At 55.8% G+C, this 20,457-nt stretch overlaps 7 protein-coding genes across 7 annotated transcripts; all 7 read right to left on the reverse strand.

The window, feature by feature from the left end:
* Positions 1–927: 927 nt before the first annotated feature.
* LMXM_28_2970 (conserved hypothetical protein) lies at positions 928–1,503 on the reverse strand (the record flags this gene model as incomplete). The annotated part of the gene is made up of 1 exon (XM_003877092.1): positions 928–1,503. One exon carries the CDS (start codon positions 1,501–1,503, stop codon positions 928–930), a length of 576 nt encoding a protein of 191 aa, XP_003877141.1.
* A 669-nt stretch (positions 1,504–2,172) lies between these two features.
* LMXM_28_2980 (conserved hypothetical protein) lies at positions 2,173–2,682 on the reverse strand (the record flags this gene model as incomplete). Its single annotated transcript, XM_003877093.1, has 1 exon — positions 2,173–2,682. The coding sequence occupies one exon, from the start codon at positions 2,680–2,682 to the stop codon at positions 2,173–2,175; it is 510 nt and encodes a 169-aa protein (XP_003877142.1).
* A 753-nt stretch (positions 2,683–3,435) lies between these two features.
* Positions 3,436–4,143, reverse strand: LMXM_28_2990 (conserved hypothetical protein; the record flags this gene model as incomplete). Its single annotated transcript, XM_003877094.1, has 1 exon — positions 3,436–4,143. One exon carries the CDS (start codon positions 4,141–4,143, stop codon positions 3,436–3,438), a length of 708 nt encoding a protein of 235 aa, XP_003877143.1.
* A 735-nt stretch (positions 4,144–4,878) lies between these two features.
* Positions 4,879–6,030, reverse strand: LMXM_28_3000 (putative protein kinase; the record flags this gene model as incomplete). Its single annotated transcript, XM_003877095.1, has 1 exon — positions 4,879–6,030. One exon carries the CDS (start codon positions 6,028–6,030, stop codon positions 4,879–4,881), a length of 1,152 nt encoding a protein of 383 aa, XP_003877144.1.
* Positions 6,031–6,740: 710 nt separating this feature from the next.
* Positions 6,741–7,187, reverse strand: LMXM_28_3005 (glucose 6-phosphate N-acetyltransferase,putative; the record flags this gene model as incomplete). Its single annotated transcript, XM_003877096.1, has 1 exon — positions 6,741–7,187. One exon carries the CDS (start codon positions 7,185–7,187, stop codon positions 6,741–6,743), a length of 447 nt encoding a protein of 148 aa, XP_003877145.1.
* Positions 7,188–8,032: 845 nt separating this feature from the next.
* LMXM_28_3010 (conserved hypothetical protein) lies at positions 8,033–10,672 on the reverse strand (the record flags this gene model as incomplete). Its single annotated transcript, XM_003877097.1, has 1 exon — positions 8,033–10,672. One exon carries the CDS (start codon positions 10,670–10,672, stop codon positions 8,033–8,035), a length of 2,640 nt encoding a protein of 879 aa, XP_003877146.1.
* Positions 10,673–11,563: 891 nt separating this feature from the next.
* On the reverse strand, positions 11,564–15,970 carry LMXM_28_3030 (uncharacterized protein; the record flags this gene model as incomplete). The annotated part of the gene is made up of 1 exon (XM_003877098.1): positions 11,564–15,970. One exon carries the CDS (start codon positions 15,968–15,970, stop codon positions 11,564–11,566), a length of 4,407 nt encoding a protein of 1,468 aa, XP_003877147.1.
* Between the last annotated feature and the right edge of the window lie 4,487 nt (positions 15,971–20,457).

The following is a 20,457-nucleotide window of genomic DNA, read 5'->3' on the forward strand; positions in this document are numbered from 1 at the left end:
TGAGGACAGAGTGCATGCAAGAAACACAAAGTTCCCTTGGGACTGCGCACTGTCTGTGGGTTCACCGGTTTCTGAGAGCTAATAGTGTGGCGAAGTGCGGGGAGAGAGGGAGATAAACCTCCCGCGTTCACAAAGTACTTCGCAATGTTGCAGCCTACGCTCAGCGCACCTTCACGCTAGCCGTTTTCTTATGGGCTCTATTTTCAGTCTTCTTGTTTGATCATGTCCTCACACTCTCATCCAGCCACCAAATGAGCGACAAGTCATCTTCGGGAGAAAGTTGAGAGGGATGCGCAGAGAGGCTCGATTCCGTTGAAAATCCATTTCTTCATTTCGATCTCGCAAACACCGATGGCCTGCGCACCCTCACAGCAGTGCAAAAATGAATTCACTCACGATAGGGGGGGGGGCGGCAAAGCCAAGATCTAAAAGACATGAAAAGAGGGAAAAAACATCAGCCAGAGCCTCTGATTGGGTTTGTGCCTTCAGTTTGGGACACCTTCGCCCTCTCCGTCACATCTTTTCACCTGGCCCCTTTCAGCTCATTGCCTACCCAGAAATTCTCGCCCGGCATCCTGCTACTACGACTGTCGTGACATTAATCACGCTCACCGCACCACCTCAGCAACAGCCAACAACGCGAAAAAATACACCTGGAGGGGATAGATAAGACGGTGTGGTAGTTAACACATGGGCAGTCAGCGCGGACGACGGAGAACTCCCCGAAGAGGGGAAAGGAGAGAGGAAGTACATGCTGCCGGCATGACGGGAGAACATTGCTGTGTCCATTTTGTCAGTGCAGAATGCGGACACGGGCTGCATTCCTCCACTGAACACCGCCGCTGAGCGCGTGCAGCGTGTGTGCTTCCCTATGCTTGAGTGACAGAAAAGACGAGCGGCAACAGAAGAAGAGCTGAAGGGTACATCTTAGTCCTCCAGTGCCTCCAAAGCAGCTACATCAAACAGTTCATCATCTATGTAGTCCACAAAGTTCTTTTGAAGGAAGCTCTTGAGCGCATCACCACTGAGATCACAGCCTTCACGGAGGACTGCATCCTCCCGTTCTCGAGAGCTTTCCATGTGAACCGACTCATCGCTGTGAACAGACGGAGCATCCGCGCTCTCGGATATGTGTGTATCTGGCAGGTACTTCTTCGCTTCCTGTCTTTTTGGCATTCGCACATTAGTCGTGGCCGGCAGCGCCTCTGCGAGCGGAGGGGGAGAAGAGCTCTCTCGGCTGCTCGGTGCCGGCGAGGGTGTCTCGATGCGGGCGCGCTTCACTCCCCGATTCATCCACGCAGTCACCTGTGGTAGGAAAGGTGCGTAGGTATGCGCCTTAGCGCGTAAAACTGTGTGTGTGTGCCTCCTTATCTGCGTGCTCTTCTCGTGGAGGTCTGTGCAGCGGCGGCAGCGCCAGCGCGTCCCTAAACTACTTGTACGGGCCCCCACACTCGTGAATCTTCGGGTTGCAAGGAACAGAACGAGAGCAGTACCGTAGTGCATTGAAGTTTGTCGAAAAGTGCGAGGGATTCGTCACAGAAGTCGCGTATATGCTGCATAGACGAGGCCTGTAAGAGAAGGCGCATTGTGCCTTTTTTGTGTTTACGTGTGCGCATGACAGCGCCCACAACATGCCGCGTCGCACAAAAATGTGCGACACCAATACAGGACAGAGACCGACCTTCGAACGTTCAGTGCCCCCCCCCCAAAAAAAAAATAGCTATGGAGCGTCTCTAAAGCGTGCACACATTATGCCAGGAGGCCTCCCCAAGAGAGACCACAGGAGTTCAGAGTGCGTCATACAGGTCGATCGCCCGAGTCGAACAGTTTCCTTCCTGCCTACAGTTCAATATTTTTTTTCAGTATTCCGTTGCTTTCAAATGCAAAACCCAGAGGTCATGAAAAGGTGAACAATGCACCTTCACTGCCTTGCCTCGCTCTCGTATTGTGATGGTTTTCTTTCTCTCCCCGCCCCTCCTCCTCGTCACTCACGCAAGACCGCTGCACACAGACGAAGCGGACCCTCTACCATCCAAATCCACAAACAAGGAAAAGCTGGAAAACATACGAGAGAAAAGAGAGGATGGCACCATGAGCACCCTTGCCCTCACTTCAGAGACAAGAAGAGTGAAGAGAAGATAGGGGGAGGCGAACCTGATCCGTTAGCGTCCATCAATCGTGATGGTAACCTGTGAAGACTGTCTTGTCCTTGGTGAAGGTGCGCTCCGCACGCGTGGTGTTGGCAGGATTGGTCGCAAAGCGGTACGGTTTCCAACGCGCCGTTGTAGTTACCTGAGGGCCCATTAGCCCCACGTTACACAGCATACGCTTCACAGGACGATGGTGGTAGTTACACAGCTGTAGTTTGTCATCCATAAGGTAGCGAGTAAGGATGTACACGCCATCTTTCTCGACACGGTCAAACGGGGCAAAGCGAGTGTCCCACGGCTCTACTCGTTTTGTAGAACTGAAGTCTACATACGCTCGGAGACTGTCTGCCAACACGCGGTGGCGGTCGAGGAGGTACTCATCGCGCCACTTCTGCGCCTTCTCATGAAATCCGGAGCCAACTTTCGGGCGCTTCTTCGGCTTGGCCCAAAAGCGCCTCTGGTACGTCAAACAGCCACAGAAAGTGGCAGTGCAGCCGCGCAGATCAGCGCTGCTAACAAAACTGCGGCTCATGACTCCGTCGGCTGCGTCACGGCACAATGTGACTCCTCGACAAGAAAAGGCAATAAGAGACAAGTAAGGCACCAACCGCAGGGGAAGGAAGACAGGTCAGCGAGACCTACAACTGCTGCTGCTCCGCAACGGCGACAGCAACAACAAAAATAGGTGGAACGTCACGGTGTGAGGGCAATGCGTGACTCGTGGCTTTCAGGTGTGTATCCGTTCGTGTGTTGTTGCAAACGGAACAGAAAATCGGCGTCCGAAGACGTCAACGTCCCGGTAGACACGTGTGAAGAGGAGAAAACAATTGAGGTGCCGAAAATGGGGTGGGGGGCAGCAGCGGTGGATGCCGAGAACGTGGAAGCCCCGTGGCGGGAAGGGGAAAGCAGAGGATGGGTAAACGCGTTACTGGTGCCACAAGCAGACACACACAAACAAAGACAAAGAAACAGTAAAGGGGGAAAGCATACAACTCCTCTGGCGAGTTTATCCTCTGAGATAGGTAATGCAAAACCCTCGATTAATACTGTCAACGTACACTAGCGCCAGCGAAGCGGTTGCTTTACTCCACACAACTCCGTTTGGACTCGTGACTCTCAACCACGTCGGCCGGTGAATTTCTCGTTTCTGGTCCTCCTTTGCTCACGTCTACTGTTCGTTTGTGCTGTTTCTCCCGTTTTGTTTCCCTCTGATCAGCTTAGTAAGTTCAGCGGCGTCAACGCTCATCACGTGAGGTGTCGAGGAGTAAAGACACAGACACCCACCTTATGTCTTATAACGCAGCAGCTCCTCCAGTCGAGACACATTCGCCTTCATTGCAGCCAGCTCTTCGCGCAACTCCTCCGCTGACAGCGTGGAATCGAGATTCTGGAGAGGCGACGCGGTGACCACCTTCCCCACCGGAGAATGGGGCTCTACTGCGAGCGGTTGGGCGACCAATTGTGTACTTGCGCGCTCCCGAAGTCTTTCTTCTTCGCGCCGCTCTTCGAAGTATTGGCTCGCACCTTGCTTTTGAAGCTTCTTTTCTGCTCCCTTGAGGCGCAGTTCTTCAGCCTGTTTAGCATCCAGTTTTCGCCAGTACATCTCCCGCACCGCCTCTTTCACAAACTCAGCAGCGGCCTCCTCCTTCACTTCCTCATCCGTCAGTGCTAGGGCTACCTTCATGGGGTCCTGTGGGAGGGGAATGTGCGCAAAGAGATCGTCGACCTTGGCATCCAAGCTCTTTGAGAACGCTTCATCTGCCTCCGGACTCTCCATGTGAGAGAGCTCTGCGCGGTGCACGTAGTTTTGCAGTGTCTCGCCTATCCCTTTCGTGCGCAACTCATTCTCGTTTCTTAGATCCTCCTGGAGCGTCTTCAGAAGATTGCCGGACATGGTAGTTGTGCCGAGGATGCTCCCAGTGCCGCACCCCGAGAACCAGCGGCGGCATCCTCCGCAAAGCGGTAGAATCGACAAGCGAGTCCCGTAGCCCATCCCTCACCAATACGCTTCTTTTTTGTTTTTGTTTCTCGCTCAGTGGTGCCAAGAATCAGTACATCATATACATGCCCATATACAAGTCCACAAGCGCACAGAAGTCAGCTACGCGCACAGCGAGTTCCTTACCGCCTTCGCCATGATCATTGCCATGTACATGCAGAGGAGAGGCAAAACAAAAGAAATGAGAGCAAGGAAGAGAGTCGGGAGAGTGAGATGTGCCGTGAGCATGCGTGTGTTGATGCCACAAGCATGGACAGCGCCTAAGGGCGCAGACGGTATTTGCATAAAGAGTCCACAACGAACTCAGCTGTGCTGATTATAGCCTTCCAGCAAAATGGCATGTACTGCAGCAGCCTCTCACACTTTAGTGCGACAACGCACACAAACTCTGTTATTTGTTCTATGCATTTCAGCTCGTTTTTTCTATGAACTCTTTACACAACTTCCAGCACCAACTCATCGACTACTGCGATATAGTCGTGGGGTATGGCAGTATAGGCCGGAGAGACGCGTAACGCAGCAGAAAACAAAGCAGTCGATTTAGAGAAACAACAAGTAAAACAACACCGATGCAAGAAGCTGCGTTGCACAGATTGGTCGTGCAATTCGTGAGCCGTTCCTCAAGAGTGATCCGATCGGCAACACTCTATAACCGCAAAGACATACCGAGTAGCTCGGCGGTCTTCGAACTGGCCTACTCATCGCCTCTGCACAGCTGGTCAAGAAAATTTACGACACACATGCTTCCCTGCCCGATCCAGGATACTGGATCGGGCTACCGATGCTGGCAGTGCACTCATCGGAAGCATACCAGTCAAAAAGAGGCTCCCCCGTACCCGTATTGCGGATAAACCCGGCAAACGGGTACAACACCTCCAACCATACGCCATGGTGCGAGTGATCCTTTGGAGAAGAAAGGTATACTTGATCGCCGAATTCGAGGGTGCGTAGAGTTTGGGCACACTCATTCGGTGCCGCATAGACCACGAGCAGTGACGACCGCAGTTGCACAAACAGGCACGCAGATACGTGTGGCAGCGCGGGTATCCAAAGATGCCGCAGCAACGTTGGTTGAAACAAATCACAACTCAGTAGTGCTTGCGCGTTAGGTCGGCGCTTCCAGTTTCTGCTCAGCATTGCCATCACGCAGTCCCCAAGCGCTCGGCTGTACCCACTCAGCGTGCTAGGGTGAGGAGGGGAAAGCCTAAGGACACATCTTGTGTGAGTGTCCACACTGGTGACCTTAAACGGTGAATCGTTCACCATCATACGATACACAACAAGCCCCATGCTCCAAATATCTGCCTTCGATGTGTAGGCGTAGCCCGCAATAATCTCTGGCGCTAGGTAAAGCGGGGTGCCGACACGCGAAACGACGCGCGCACCACACCGCGAAAGGCGCTTCACCGATCCGAAATCACCGAGCTTTGCCACCGGCCACCTACCGCCGCCTGCCCTCGCCGATGAGAGGAATATGTTTTCCGGTTTTATGTCACGGTGCACTCTGTTTCTCTTGTGTATGTGATCAAGCCCGAGGAGGAGTTGAGCAATAATATTAAGCACCTCCTCCTCCGGCAAGGGGTAGTCCTTTTTCAGGTAGTCACCAAGATCCCCGGCGTCGCAATAGTCCATGAGAATACAAACGCGGCTCTCGCGGTCGATCCATGCGTCGTGGGACGTTACGACATTGAGACTGCAAAGATTCATCATTCCGAGATACTCCTCGAGAAAGCCGGATTGCTTCACCAGCGACTTTGAACGCTTCACAACAAAGCAGGTGTCGTTTGCATCCCGAACAACATACGTGTCCCCGAAAGCGCCGCATCCAAGGAAGCCGACAAAGCGCAGCCCGCGACGGGCAAAGTCGGCTGCAATATCCATCGCCCCTAGCACCCCACCCACTTCTCATTGCATGTGTGTCAGTGCTATGAACGTTTGAAGGAGTCCCCCCGTTGTGGTAAAGGGTGTCTCCGTACGTACATGGTATCCGACCGGCAGATAAGGCAGAGGGGGCGAGGATTGCAGTGAGGGAAATGGTCTGATTTGATCTGCGCACGGAGAGCGCGCACAGGATCGTTGAAGTGCTCTCCGTTGCCACCCTCACCGAACAGCGCTGGAGCAACTTGATACACTCCACGACTCGCTCGTCACACTACCACTAAGGAGCCTAGGACGCATAAAATATAGAACTGATGAGATGATCCATGCGCATCCCATCAAAATCGCACTCGAGAGTTGGTAGTTCACACCACCAGTGGGACAGCACAGGCCACTAGCGCGCGATAACAACCCAACTGCCTCACAGGCGTTGGCACTCTTTATTTCCCTCATACTGTGCGTGGCGCCGCAGGTGGACTGACTTCTTCGATGCCGCATGCAACAAGACGGTGGAGCACAGAAAAACAGAGAGCAGATTTTGCCTCTTGGCGCTTCAACCATCTCCACCGCAATGGCTACCGTAGCATCACACACACGGATACAGACACATATACACATCCACAGCGCAGATTCGCGCGTCTCGGCGACTCCAGGTTACCAGCACAACACTTTCCCCTTCACAGTGGCCTCCCTCAAGCACGCTCCGAGGTCGATCATTGGGGTACAATGTTCATACGCATCTGATTCTCACATTTTCCAAAGCCGGCTTTGGAGTAATAGGCAACCATGTCATCCGTACAATTGAGGACCACCTTGTAGCAATCGCTCGCCCTCGCGACCTCCACAAGGTTGCTAAGCAACTCGCGGCCAATGCCCTGACCACGACAGTCCGGGTGGGTCACCACATCCTCCACGTGGCCGACGCACTTTCCACCGCGAGTGAACTTCGGCTCCACAATAAGAGAGGCGGTTCCTAGAATCTTCTGCGTCGTGGAGGAGACCGCAACGCGTGTGCGCACCCCTGCAAGCACGCGGCGAGCGTGCAATTGTTCCAGCTCTTCTTGCGAAAGCGCAGGGGCGAACGTGAGGTGGCTAAGCAGCTCTAGCACTTCTCCCAAATCACGCGCCTCCAGATCTCGGATGACGATAGAACTACTCATTGGCCGTACTGGTGAGGGTTGCAACGAGCTCGTATCGTGTCAAGGTACGTAAAGAAGTGTGAGTTCGCTACCGTCCTCATCGAAAGGCAGAGGGAGAGAAAAAAAAGTCAGGCAGAAATCAACGAGGGGCAGTGCATGCACGAAAGGATTGTTCAAAGACAGCACGTAGAAATAGAGATGATCAAGGCCAGCGACTGCAGAGCACGAGTGAGCCGTTTCTTTTTCCTCTCCAAAGAAAGAAAAAGAGACCTCGGCACACCAACACCGCCGCACCACATTCCAGAATGTGCGGTGAGACTTGTTGGCGAGAAAAAATCCCAAACGCAAGTGGCTGCAGTTCTTACGTGAATTGTACACACAAAAAGCATTTCCTGCGACAACGAGTAGGAACACCTTGGCCTTCCAAAAGGCTGAGAAACAGAAACTACAACCGCGTAGTGTCTAGATCGCCGCTAAGACATCTGCCAGCACCACCACACATCAGCCGTCACAATCCGCACCACGGGAATACCACACCTCACCCTCAAAAAGCGGCTGAGGCACTGGAATTAAGCCAACAGAAAGGAACAGCGCTGCTCATGAGTGCGAAGACACACGCACGCACAAATGCACACCCACACACACGAACTCTACGTCGGAGAAAGAGAAATCTCGAGGTGCGTGCATGTCCCGCCTTCAGTTTCACACACCTGAAAATGTGCCAGGGACGGAGCAGAACCCCGGAGGGGAGCCACAATCCGCAAAGCACCACAAAACCACTTCACACACATTCATCAATGTCGACACAGCCGACCCAAACACCGTTAGGGAACAGAAACCAACAAGAAAGTGATGCAATGACCGCCTTACTGGAAGTTTGCAGCCAGTGAACTGAAGGACGATGCGCCAAACGCACTGTTTGTGTTGCCTCCGCCACAAAAGGCGCTCTTTGGCACGCTCGCAAAGCCACCGCCTTGAGGAGCGCCACCAAACGCACTCGTAAATGCGCTTGCGGGCCCGAACCCTGCTGTCGACGCAGAGACAAAGCTCGCGCTGGTGGCAGCAGATCCGAACCCGCCGCCGATGCCGAACGCGCTGCCTGCTCCCACCCCACACACTGCCTTCCCAAAGGAGCTCGACGGGGCTTGCCCAAACCCTCCGGCGGCGGGCGGCGCAGCTCCGGCCAGTGGTGTCTGGCCGAAGGCACTTGAGGCTGGAGGGGCCTTAGCGAAGGCAGTCGACGGGGCCTGCCCAAACCCTCCGGCGGCGGGCGGCGCAGCTCCGGCCAGTGGTGTCTGGCCGAAGGCGCTTGAGGCTGGAGGGGCCTTAGCGAAGGCAGTTGACGGGGCCTGCCCAAACCCTCCGGCGGCGGGCTTGCTCTCCGGCGCAGCGGCAGGCTTCTCGGCGGCACCAGCACCGGCGCCAAAGGCGAATCCACCAGTGGCAGGCTTGCTCTCTGCCGCAGCTCCGGCCAGTGGTGTCTGGCCGAAGGCGCTTGAGGCTGGAGGGGCCTTAGCGAAGGCTGTCGACGGGGCCTGCCCAAACCCTCCGGCGGCGGGCTTGCTCTCCGGCGCAGCGGCAGGCTTCTCGGCGGCACCAGCACCGGCGCCAAAGGCGAATCCACCAGTGGCAGGCTTGCTCTCTGCCGCAGCTCCGGCCAGTGGTGTCTGGCCGAAGGCGCTTGAGGCTGGAGGGGCCTTAGCGAAGGCAGTTGACGGGGCCTGCCCAAACCCTCCGGCGGCGGGCTTGCTCTCCGGCGCAGCGGCAGGCTTCTCGGCGGCACCAGCACCGGCGCCAAAGGCGAATCCACCAGTGGCAGGCTTGCTCTCTGCCGCAGCTCCGGCCAGTGGTGTCTGGCCGAAGGCGCTTGAGGCTGGAGGGGCCTTAGCGAAGGCTGTCGACGGGGCCTGCCCAAACCCTCCGGCGGCGGGCTTGCTCTCCGGCGCAGCGGCAGGCTTCTCGGCGGCACCAGCACCGGCGCCAAAGGCGAATCCACCAGTGGCAGGCTTGCTCTCTGCCGCAGCTCCGGCCAGTGGTGTCTGGCCGAAGGCGCTTGAGGCTGGAGGGGCCTTAGCGAAGGCAGTTGACGGGGCCTGCCCAAACCCTCCGGCGGCGGGCTTGCTCTCCGGCGCAGCGGCAGGCTTCTCGGCGGCACCAGCACCGGCGCCAAAGGCGAATCCACCAGTGGCAGGCTTGCTCTCTGCCGCAGCTCCGGCCAGTGGTGTCTGGCCGAAGGCACTTGAGGCTGGAGGGGCCTTAGCGAAGGCAGTCGACGGGGCCTGCCCAAACCCTCCGGCGGCGGGCGGCGCAGCTCCGGCCAGTGGTGTCTGGCCGAAGGCGCTTGAGGCTGGAGGGGCCTTAGCGAAGGCAGTTGACGGGGCCTGCCCAAACCCTCCGGCGGCGGGCTTGCTCTCCGGCGCAGCGGCAGGCTTCTCGGCGGCACCAGCACCGGCGCCAAAGGCGAATCCACCAGTGGCAGGCTTGCTCTCTGCCGCAGCTCCGGCCAGTGGTGTCTGGCCGAAGGCGCTTGAGGCTGGAGGGGCCTTAGCGAAGGCAGTCGACGGGGCCTGCCCAAACCCTCCGGCGGCGGGCTTGCTCTCCGGCGCAGCGGCAGGCTTCTCGGCGGCACCAGCACCGGCGCCAAAGGCGAATCCACCAGTGGCAGGCTTGCTCTCTGCCGCAGCTCCGGCCAGTGGTGTCTGGCCGAAGGCGCTTGAGGCTGGAGGGGCCTTAGCGAAGGCAGTTGACGGGGCCTGCCCAAACCCTCCGGCGGCGGGCTTGCTCTCCGGCGCAGCGGCAGGCTTCTCGGCGGCACCAGCACCGGCGCCAAAGGCGAATCCACCAGTGGCAGGCTTGCTCTCTGCCGCAGCTCCGGCCAGTGGTGTCTGGCCGAAGGCGCTTGAGGCTGGAGGGGCCTTAGCGAAGGCTGTCGACGGGGCCTGCCCAAACCCTCCGGCGGCGGGCTTGCTCTCCGGCGCAGCGGCAGGCTTCTCGGCGGCACCAGCACCGGCCGAGCGCGTCACAGTTCGTCTCTCAGGTGGTTGGAAATTAGGAACGCTATCACAAGGTCTGATTTCTGCTTTATTGGGCTCTGCATAGTGGACCAGATCGGAGTCGGGGACCATAGTTTCAGGCGAATATCCAACAGCAAAGGTTGTAGTCGACGAGGACTCCGCAGCAGAACTCCGGCGCGCAGCTGTCCACCTCTTTTGAGAAGAATTCTCTGCTCTCAAAAACAATGCGTCGATCGAGCTGAGAAGCAAACCGATAGAGTGTACCGGTGAATCCTTCGTAAAATCATCCTTTGTTGCCAAAAGGTGATGCAAATGAGTCTCATGGAACTGCTCTATTGAGGACTCCAAAGCGGGAATTTTCCTATTGAAGATGCCATTCACACCCTTTCTAAGCAGCTGCACTCGCCTACACAGCTCCTGCAGATCTTCCAAGTTGGTGGTAGCAGTCGTCGCGGTATCGCAGACAGCATCCAGACGGGATGGTGGAGGCATTTGTGTGCCAACTCCTTTCAAGCGAGAAGCCAAGCTAATAGAAAAGAATTTGAACAGAGTTTATGTTCCAATGAATGACAGCGACGACGCGCGTTCCCTTGCCTTTCCAGCCAGGAGAACTGCGTGGAGCGCAAGAAAGAGAGGCGAGAAACAAGGAAAGGAAGAAGAAATTTAAGTGCACAACTTGGTTTCACGAGACCCTTCTGACACCGAGCATGAGTCAAACTCCACCCAAACCCCGAACTGCAGATCGCCTTGCGGCCTCTCCCATTGTGCAGGTCGCCATCTGGTGCATCCCCCTCATGGTGCCTCATCCTCGCCCTCAGGAGGCAGTGAGGGCCCGGTGAAATACGTTCGAGTCACTCTCACACTTTGCCTATCATATGGACGGCACAAGCGTGTTCACAGTCGTAGGTCGCGCCACAATGCAACGCCATCCAGGACCCCACCGCCGACATCAGTGGTGATACTTCGCTCTGACCCCCCCTCCTCCACGCCGTAGGTGCCTACCCTTGTCACCCCCAGAAGTGGAGTTTGACGTGGGCATCGATAGGCAGGCTGCTCGCTTTTCCACAGAGTGACCACCGCACCCTGATATCACGCTAAGGTCTCCCCTCTCATCACGAGTTCAGCATACGGGGAAGATAGAGCAAAGAGCCGGGGAGACATTCCTTACATCCATGCCATCCTCAGGTGCACCAAACAAAAGGCAAACTGAGGAACATACTCTGGTTGCTGCGAAGCAAGTTACAGTGCTGGGGCACCTACTCACTAAGGCATACGCAACCACTCTGCAAAACCGCTACCCAACGTCTCGTCGCTACTGTTGTTAAACTAAACGAAAGAGAATCGCCAACATGAAAGATATACGTTAAACACCTAAAGGAAATATCACGATTTACGAAACGCCTTCGACAAATGTCGGCGAATGAGACTCTCCATCATCTGTGCAGGTGGCTCCTCGAAGCACGCCTGGTCCTTTGCCACAGCATGTACATGCTCTTGAGAGATCGCCTGACGAACTTCAAACAACAAATCCTTTCGGAAACACTCCAACTCTTTCTTCATCTCCACGCGCTGCTCTTTCAACGCTCTCGTAATCAATTTCTCCACTACAGCTGATGAGCAGCACTCTGAAGCCACAGACGGCACCAGTGCCTTCGAACATCCCATCTCACAAGAGGAACTTAAAGCTAGTCCAGCACCACCGGCATTCCCAGGTCCTCCGGCTGTGGAACCTAAGACACCGAACTCTCCGCCTGTCGCGAACAAGTCACCTTCCCTTCCATCTGACTCCTCCTTCAACTTCAGACATTCCTTAACCTCCTTACCGATTTCCGAATCACTCACATCTCGCGTATCATCATAGACGATTTTCAACGGTGCCGCAGCAGGCTTGGCGGCGTCCGGGGCAGACACCCCACCAAAGGCGCTCTTGAACGGCGCAGCAGCAGGCTTGGCGGCGTCCGGGGCAGACACGTCACCAAAGGCGCTCTTGAACGGCGCAGCAGCAGGCTTGGCGGCGTCCGGGGCAGACACGTCACCAAAGGCGCTCTTGAACGGCGCAGCAGCAGGCCTGGCGGCGTCCGGGGCAGACACCCCACCAAAGGCGCTTTTGAACGGGGCAGTGCCCGCTGGCATGCTAGTGACACCGGAGGGAGAAACAAGGGCTTGCGACGATGATGTGGCGGCAGACGCTGCAAACACGCTCGCATTTGTACCGCCAGCTGCATGAACAGCTCGATCAGCGTTGCTAGGCGCCTGGGTGTTGGAGGCAGCGGGTTCTGCAACGGCGCCGGACTCAGACATAGCGCTGGCATCGCGGAGAAAGGTTGTTTTCTTGCCGCACGGCCAGCAGTCGGAGCGCACGCTCGCCTTGCCGTCTAAGTGGGGGCCCTTCAGGTCCTTCACCTTGTGGCACACAGCGCAACGCCAGAGGGCATTTGTTGACAGCACCACAACGCTTGTATCTTGTGCTGCGGATCCTTGTACTCCGCCAGCCTTCGTAACCGGCAACATGCAGCGCGGCTCCTCCGCCTCGGACGGTACAACAGGATCTTTGAATACGGTAGAGCGAGGTTCCCGTAACACTGGCACTCCCTCGTTGCCTGCAGCTTCCGCGAGACGGCTGGCTCGACCATCGGCGCCCATCAGTGATCGATCACCACTGTCCTCTTGTACAAACGTTGTTTTCTTGCCGCACGGCCAGCAGTCGGAGCGCACGCTCGCCTTGCCGTCTAAGTGGGGCCCCTTCAGGTCCTTCACTTTGTGGCACACAACACAGCGCCACACACTCTCCGGCAACACGCAGCCGCTTTGCCCCAGCTCTGCCGCTTCACCCCTTGCGGCTACAGTGGACGAGCTCACAGCCTTTGGCGATTGCCAGATACCGCTTGACATCCCCTTTTCTGAAGAAGCGGTCAACGAACTGATGACCAACGCTTCATCCCTAGCCGCTCCCAAAGAGCTCTTCATCGCTGAGCCGATTGGTGGCTTTGGCGCTAACCACTCCACAACACCCTCACACGCGCTCTTGAACGGCGCAGCAGCAGGCTTGGCGGCGTCCGGGGCAGGCACCCCACCAAAGGCGCTCTTGAACGGCGCAGCAGCAGGCCTGGCGGCGTCCGGGGCAGGCACCCCACCAAAGGCGCTCTTGAACGGCGCAGCAGCAGGCTTGGCGGCGTCCGGGGCAGACACCCCACCAAAGGCGCTCTTGAACGGCGCAGCAGCAGGCTTGGCGGCGTCCGGGGCAGACACGTCACCAAAGGCGCTCTTGAACGGCGCAGCAGCAGGCCTGGCGGCGTCCGGGGCAGACACGTCACCAAAGGCGCTCTTGAACGGCGCAGCAGCAGGCTTGGCGGCGTCCGGGGCAGACACGTCACCAAAGGCGCTCTTGAACGGCGCAGCAGCAGGCCTGGCGGCGTCCGGGGCAGACACCCCACCAAAAGCGCTCTTGAACGGCGCAGCAGCAGGCCTGGCGGCGTCCGGGGCAGACACCCCACCAAAGGCGCTCTTGAACGGCGCAGCAGCAGGCTTGGCGGCGTCCGAGGCAGACACGTCACCAAAGGCGCTCTTGAACGGCGCAGCAGCAGGCTTGGCGGCGTCCGGGGCAGACACGTCACCAAAGGCGCTCTTGAACGGCGCAGCAGCAGGCCTGGCGGCGTCCGGGGCAGACACCCCACCAAAGGCGCTCTTGAACGGCGCAGCAGCAGGCTTGGCGGCGTCCGAGGCAGACACGTCACCAAAGGCGCTCTTGAACGGCGCAGCAGCAGGCTTGGCGGCGTCCGGGGCAGACACGTCACCAAAGGCGCTCTTGAACGGCGCAGCAGCAGGCCTGGCGGCGTCCGGGGCAGACACCCCACCAAAGGCGCTCTTGAACGGCGCAGCAGCAGGCTTGGCGGCGTCCGGGGCAGACACCCCACCAAAGGCGCTCTTGAACGGCGCAGCAGCAGGCTTGGCGGCGTCCGGGGCAGACACGTCACCAAAGGCGCTCTTGAACGGCGCAGCAGCAGGCTTGGCGGCGTCCGGGGCAGACACGTCACCAAAGGCGCTCTTGAACGGCGCAGCAGCAGGCCTGGCGGCGTCCGGGGCAGACACCCCACCAAAGGCGCTTTTGAACGGGGCAGTGCCCGCTGGCATGCTAGTGACACCGGGGGGAGAAACAAGGGCTTGCGACGATGATGTGGCGGCAGACGCTGCAAACACGCTCGCATTTGTACCGCCAGCTGCATGAACAGCTCGATCAGCGTTGCTAGGCGCCTGGGTGTTGGAGGCAGCGGGTTCTGCAACGGCGCCGGACTCAGACATAGCGCTGGCATCGCGGAGAAAGGTTGTTTTCTTGCCGCACGGCCAGCAGTCGGAGCGCACGCTCGCCTTGCCGTCTAAGTGGGGGCCCTTCAGGTCCTTCACCTTGTGGCACACAGCGCAACGCCAGAGGGCATTTGTTGACAGCACCACAACGCTTGTATCTTGTGCTGCGGATCCTTGTACTCCGCCAGCCTTCGTAACCGGCAACATGCAGCGCGGCTCCTCCGCCTCGGACGGTACAACAGGATCTTTGAATACGGTAGAGCGAGGTTCCCGTAACACTGGCACTCCCTCGTTGCCTGCAGCTTCCGCGAGACGGCTGGCTCGACCATCGGCGCCCATCAGTGATCGATCACCACTGTCCTCTTGTACAAACGTTGTTTTCTTGCCGCACGGCCAGCAGTCGGAGCGCACGCTCGCCTTGCCGTCTAAGTGGGGCCCCTTCAGGTCCTTCACTTTGTGGCACACAACACAGCGCCACACACTCTCCGGCAACACGCAGCCGCTTTGCCCCAGCTCTGCCGCTTCACCCCTTGCGGCTACAGTGGACGAGCTCACAGCCTTTGGCGATTGCCAGATACCGCTTGACATCCCCTTTTCTGAAGAAGCGGTCAACGAACTGATGACCAACGCTTCATCCCTAGCCGCTCCCAAAGAGCTCTTCATCGCTGAGCCGATTGGTGGCTTTGGCGCTAACCACTCCACAACACCCTCACACGCGCTCTTGAACGGCGCAGCAGCAGGCTTGGCGGCGTCCGGGGCAGACACGTCACCAAAGGCGCTCTTGAACGGCGCAGCAGCAGGCTTGGCGGCGTCCGGGGCAGACACGTCACCAAAGGCGCTCTTGAACGGCGCAGCAGCAGGCTTGGCGGCGTCCGGGGCAGACACCCCACCAAAGGCGCTTTTGAACGGGGCAGTGCCCGCTGGCATGCTAGTGACACCGGAGGGAGAAACAAGGGCTTGCGACGATGATGTGGCGGCAGACGCTGCAAACACGCTCGCATTTGTACCGCCAGCTGCATGAACAGCTCGATCAGCGTTGCTAGGCGCCTGGGTGTTGGAGGCAGCGGGTTCTGCAACGGCGCCGGACTCAGACATAGCGCTGGCATCGCGGAGAAAGGTTGTTTTCTTGCCGCACGGCCAGCAGTCGGAGCGCACGTTCGCCTTGCCGTCTAAGTGGGGGCCCTTCAGGTCCTTCACTTTGTGGCACACAACACAGCGCCATACAGTATTCAGACCCAGAGCACTTGTTCTCGTTGTCAGTGCTACGTAGGGGCTCGTAAAGGCTACAAACCCATTCACGCATTTCATCTGAGGGGTAACTCCATAATCATTTGATTGTCCGGTGAAGTGTATGTTCTTTCTTTCACGGTAAGAAGGCAGAGCATCGGTTTTGTCGTCTTTCTGTTCCAACAACGCATCTGCGAATGTGGCGGTTTTGGCATTACTTGTGGACATATCTGATACGGAAGATTTTTCTACCTGGGACATTGCTGTAGAGTTGACAGCGGTGCAGTGAGCAGAAATGTAAGGAGAGAAACCGGATTGTTTCGTAGACTGGAGGCAGCAGCCGAATACTGGGGGTGCTGTGCAATTTGATACAGAATCTTTTACGTTGTTGTATATGACTGCCGTTTAAAGAGATTTTTTATTGAGACTATCGAGGCACTCTTGTTCACTGCGGTAGTGTTTAGAGGCAATAACCGCTGCGAGTTTGCCGGAGGCAAGTCTTTTATCTGTTTGAAACGTACTGACAATAAACTAGCGTGGTCAATCAACCCTGCTAACGGGCAGTCGCTGCGAGCTACACGGGATTTACAAGAGGTGGGAAAGGTAGCAAAACAAATTCGAGAGATAAAATGAGATGAGAGTCAGTTGAAGAAGCTATATCAACAGGTAGACAAAAAACAAAAAGCTTAGCACAACGACATAACTTCGATGTTTCGTTTTTTTCTGTGATCTCTTCTTGCTGCTACTGAGCTGTGAAGGAGCACCCTAACGGCGCGACAGCAAATGGGAAGCTTAGCAACCACATACCGATAGGCAGTGACCAATTTTTCTTTTGCTTTTGTCAAAGTACTTTCATAGTGTGAAGCTGATGGCTAGATAATCCGAAGAAAAACGTCAGGGTTGAACTGCATTACTTTACACAAGAGAACGATAAAAACGCTCTGAGTACACTCACTGCGCATACGACGCCTTGTCCGTGTTACAGATCAAGATCGAAGAGTCTGATACATAGCACACCGAAGACAAATAATCACTGACTGCACAAATAAAAATGAAACACAAAAAAACGAGCACAAGACAAAAAGAAACTAATTGTCACCGCATATGAAAAAGTGTGGAGTCCTTCTCTTTTCTTGCAGCAGTCAGGAACTCTTTTCCAACCAAGCCCTGGGAGAGTCTGAGAACAACATATTACCGTAACTCAGAGAGCAGTGCCCCCTAAAACAAGCCCGCACCTCATCACCTGCCAATATATATATATATAAGAAAAGAAACAACAAAACTGCTACCGCCTTCACGCCCGCATATCCTGAGAGAAAGCGAAATCACGGGAAACGTCACCATTCGAATGCAAACATCCTGCGAATACCTGACGAGCTTTTTTGAACACGAAACCCTAACATAACACCTCTTCTCTCAAAAAACACCTCGCAAGCGCAGCTGTGCAAGTCTTGAATGTAGCGCAATGAGATCCAAGAAAAGTTCTTCTGACAAACGAAAAACGGCTGTAGCGCAGTAGCAGACACCACTATGTTGAAAAAGCCAAAAACCCTTTCATGCAGCTTGTGAAAAATAGATAGAGCAGCAGAAACCTCTTTGCGAGAAGACTGGATGCCACACGAAAGATAAGTTCTGGAATTAAGATACGTACTGTACCTAATGCCGGCGCATGCACTTCCTGCCAGCTGTGTCCATGCCTCCCATTCATCAGAGAACATCGCGGAGACGAAGAAAGTTTTAAAACGATCATTGACGTCCAACCAGAAATTCACGTCATCGCGAGATTCAAGGTGAGCACCGTAGGAATCAACGCGGCTTCCTTTGATGTTAACATACACACAGTCACTGCCGATGCTATCAAACAGGCCACTTCGCTTAACGTCGTGAAAAGCGCAGAAGCATGTCTGTCCTCCTCTGTAAGTCGAGGACAGCTGTACGCTGCTTGAGATGTGATGGGTGCATGTTACGCTGAGCGCCCTCTGGGGACGCAGAACAAAGTCCTCGTACTGAGTGTAGCACTGCGAGAAACGCCTTAGTACTAAGCGACCTACACACGGAAAACGCCGGAGCACAGAAAACAAAGTCTGGGAGTCTAAATTTGGATAGTCCATCACGGTAATTTCTCATCATTCAAACATTCAGAATTCCATATTCGTTTTGTTGTTCTCCAAAAAAAATTCCCAACTATACATGTGTAGGAAAAAAGCAAAAACAGAAAAACGAGGGCAAGTAGCAGCAATCAACTCAACATTTTCACGCAAAGCTATGCGCGCCTTTCTTCCTGTCCAACGGGGAACACGTTCCTTGCAGTACCGTGACGAGTTCGCATTGCCATCAGTGTCGTTCCGCCTAACGGAGGGGAAAAAGGTTCCAGCAGTAATGAGCCAGCCTCCACCTTCTTGGGCACCTGCGCAAAGCTGATGGTTCACGAATCACTTAATCCTGCGGGTGTATTTTTGTGTCCATTCGTAAGTACGAAGTGCATACAGCAGTAGTTGCTCTTTTCGTTTCGCTTCTTTATCTCGCAGTGACAGAAGAGAACGATTAAGCAAAGAAATACAAAAAGAGTTGGCATACACTGCATCCATACGAGCGTTGTTTGACATAAAAGCCCTCGCTGAGAACAGACAAAGCTGCCAGCAATCAACATTGTACAAGCAACGACCACCGGTCGAAGCGACATCCTTATCATTCCTTTTTCCCCCAGTTCCAAAGCAAAAGCTACAAGTATCATTTAAACAGTGGATACGACGTACGCTCGAATGCTCTATACGTCTGGCCTTATCTGTTCATTCCTGGGCACCAGCTACCTTTGCCAAGCCGACAATAAACGCTCACTCGACCGCCGCAGGTAAGCTGCCTTCCTATGCATCAAACAAAGAATGCCTTTAACAGCCTATGGCGCCAGGTCAAAAAAGTCCAACGTATGGCACAAGAGAAGAGCGTGATCCGCTGCTACCCCACACTCAGGTGTCATGCATCCTAAAAACGAAATGGGAGAGGGGTAATCTCGCTTACTACGCCAGACAGAGTTTTGCTACAAAAACTGTGACGGGGATTGCTGTCGCCAGAAGCGACAGAAAGTCTAATAACCTGACCTTTAGCCGTGCGCGCATTGCTGCCGGAGGCACAGATTAGAGCAATCATTTGTGCACAGCTCGAGCATTTTTCTGTTCGCCATTGCGCACCCGATTGCACCATCCCTTTGTGTCCATAAGGGTCAGTTGATTTCCAAAGCGCAAGAAGTGGAGCGCTGCCAAGGGGGGGGACCAGTTGGAAACGTTACGCGCACATACTTCATCAGCCCACATCCTGGGAATCTTTTCTCAGCGAGGAGGTCCTTTAATATGATCCTCATCTTTCTCTACTTTTCTAGCCAGTGTTCCGCAGAAGGGGGATGCCTTCTGGCCTTCCGCTGGCTCAAGGCCGCCGGCAAAAGCAACCGCGGTTCAACAACGTTCGTGCCCAACTCCACATTTCGCGCGTCATCATCCAACCGGCGATTCGAAAGAAACGGCTGGGAAGGGACCTTTGACGCCACCTGCGCCCGCATTCACCGACACATCACGGCCTCCACGGTGCTCTGCCGGCCCGCGCGCCCACGGCGACAAGTAGCGCATCCATCCGCGTCAACCGCAAAAGCCACCCGGGACCCATACCCCAACATCCTTGGGCCCCTTCGTGGGGGTGGCATTCGGTTTTCTGCACCGTGGCAACCCGCCCAGAGGCACGCCAATAGATCGGAGGATGTGGAGGAATCATCCTTATGCCCCTGCCGCTTGCTCCTCTCATCTCCACTCCTGCAATCGACTCGCTTCCGCTTGGCAGCCATCGCCGCTTCCTCTCATAAAGTGTTCCTCGGCGATTGGTCGCTGAGGCGGGTTTCCAAGTTGGACCTCTACAAAACACTCATCTTTTCATGCGCGCAGGTCGCTCATCAGCTGCGCACCGCCGCCCGCAACCACGACTCCCAGCGGTCAAGACGAACGACGCCTGCGTACGCAACATTTATGATCTTCTTTCATAGTGAGCGACATGGCCCGTTGACGGCATTTGGCGAAAGAAACCCGGGGCGCTCCATTCCTTCACAGATTCACCCATCCCTCTCAAGACATCCACCAGGCATCTTCCAATATGACGCGTCCCTTTCCCCCAACTTGGGTATACACGGCCCGCTCGCCAGTCACGGGTGTACAGACCATAGCTCGCTTTCCTCATTGCGCTTCGTCGGGGCAGGTGGTGCGATAACCAAGATGCGCCATCCTTTTGCGATTACAACCCTGCGCCATTCTTGCGCCACCCGATGCTCTTTTAGAGGTCGGCAGCTTTCATCTCAAACTATTCCTGTTGAGTCTTTTCCGACGCTCAGTGCGTACCCCCTTTGGGGGGGGTATATGCTTTCGGCTAACCTGTCTCTTTGGCAAACTGGGAAGCGGCTTGCATGCTCCCAAACTCGTCGAGAGGTTCTGGATTGGCCTTTTTCTTCGCGGCGGTCACCTTTCGCTGAGGACCATTTTTTTCTTTTCTTTGATCACTACATCCTACTTTTCCTGCTCGAAAACTCGCCGCGCGAGCTTACAGGAAATGCGTAACCACAAGACACCTCTTCTCCTTTTTAGCCTCCGGCGTGCATCCTCACTTCCCCTCCTTTGGCAGGGATTTATTCTTTCTGTTGCGTGCGCTTCTCTTTCTTCACGCGACACGTGTATTCCGTGGGAAGGGCCTTCGACGCACTTACATAGGTGCAC

The sequence above is a fragment of the Leishmania mexicana genome, chromosome 28 (assembly GCF_000234665.1).
Source record: "Leishmania mexicana MHOM/GT/2001/U1103 complete genome, chromosome 28".
Classification (NCBI taxonomy): Eukaryota; Euglenozoa; class Kinetoplastea; order Trypanosomatida; family Trypanosomatidae; genus Leishmania; species Leishmania mexicana.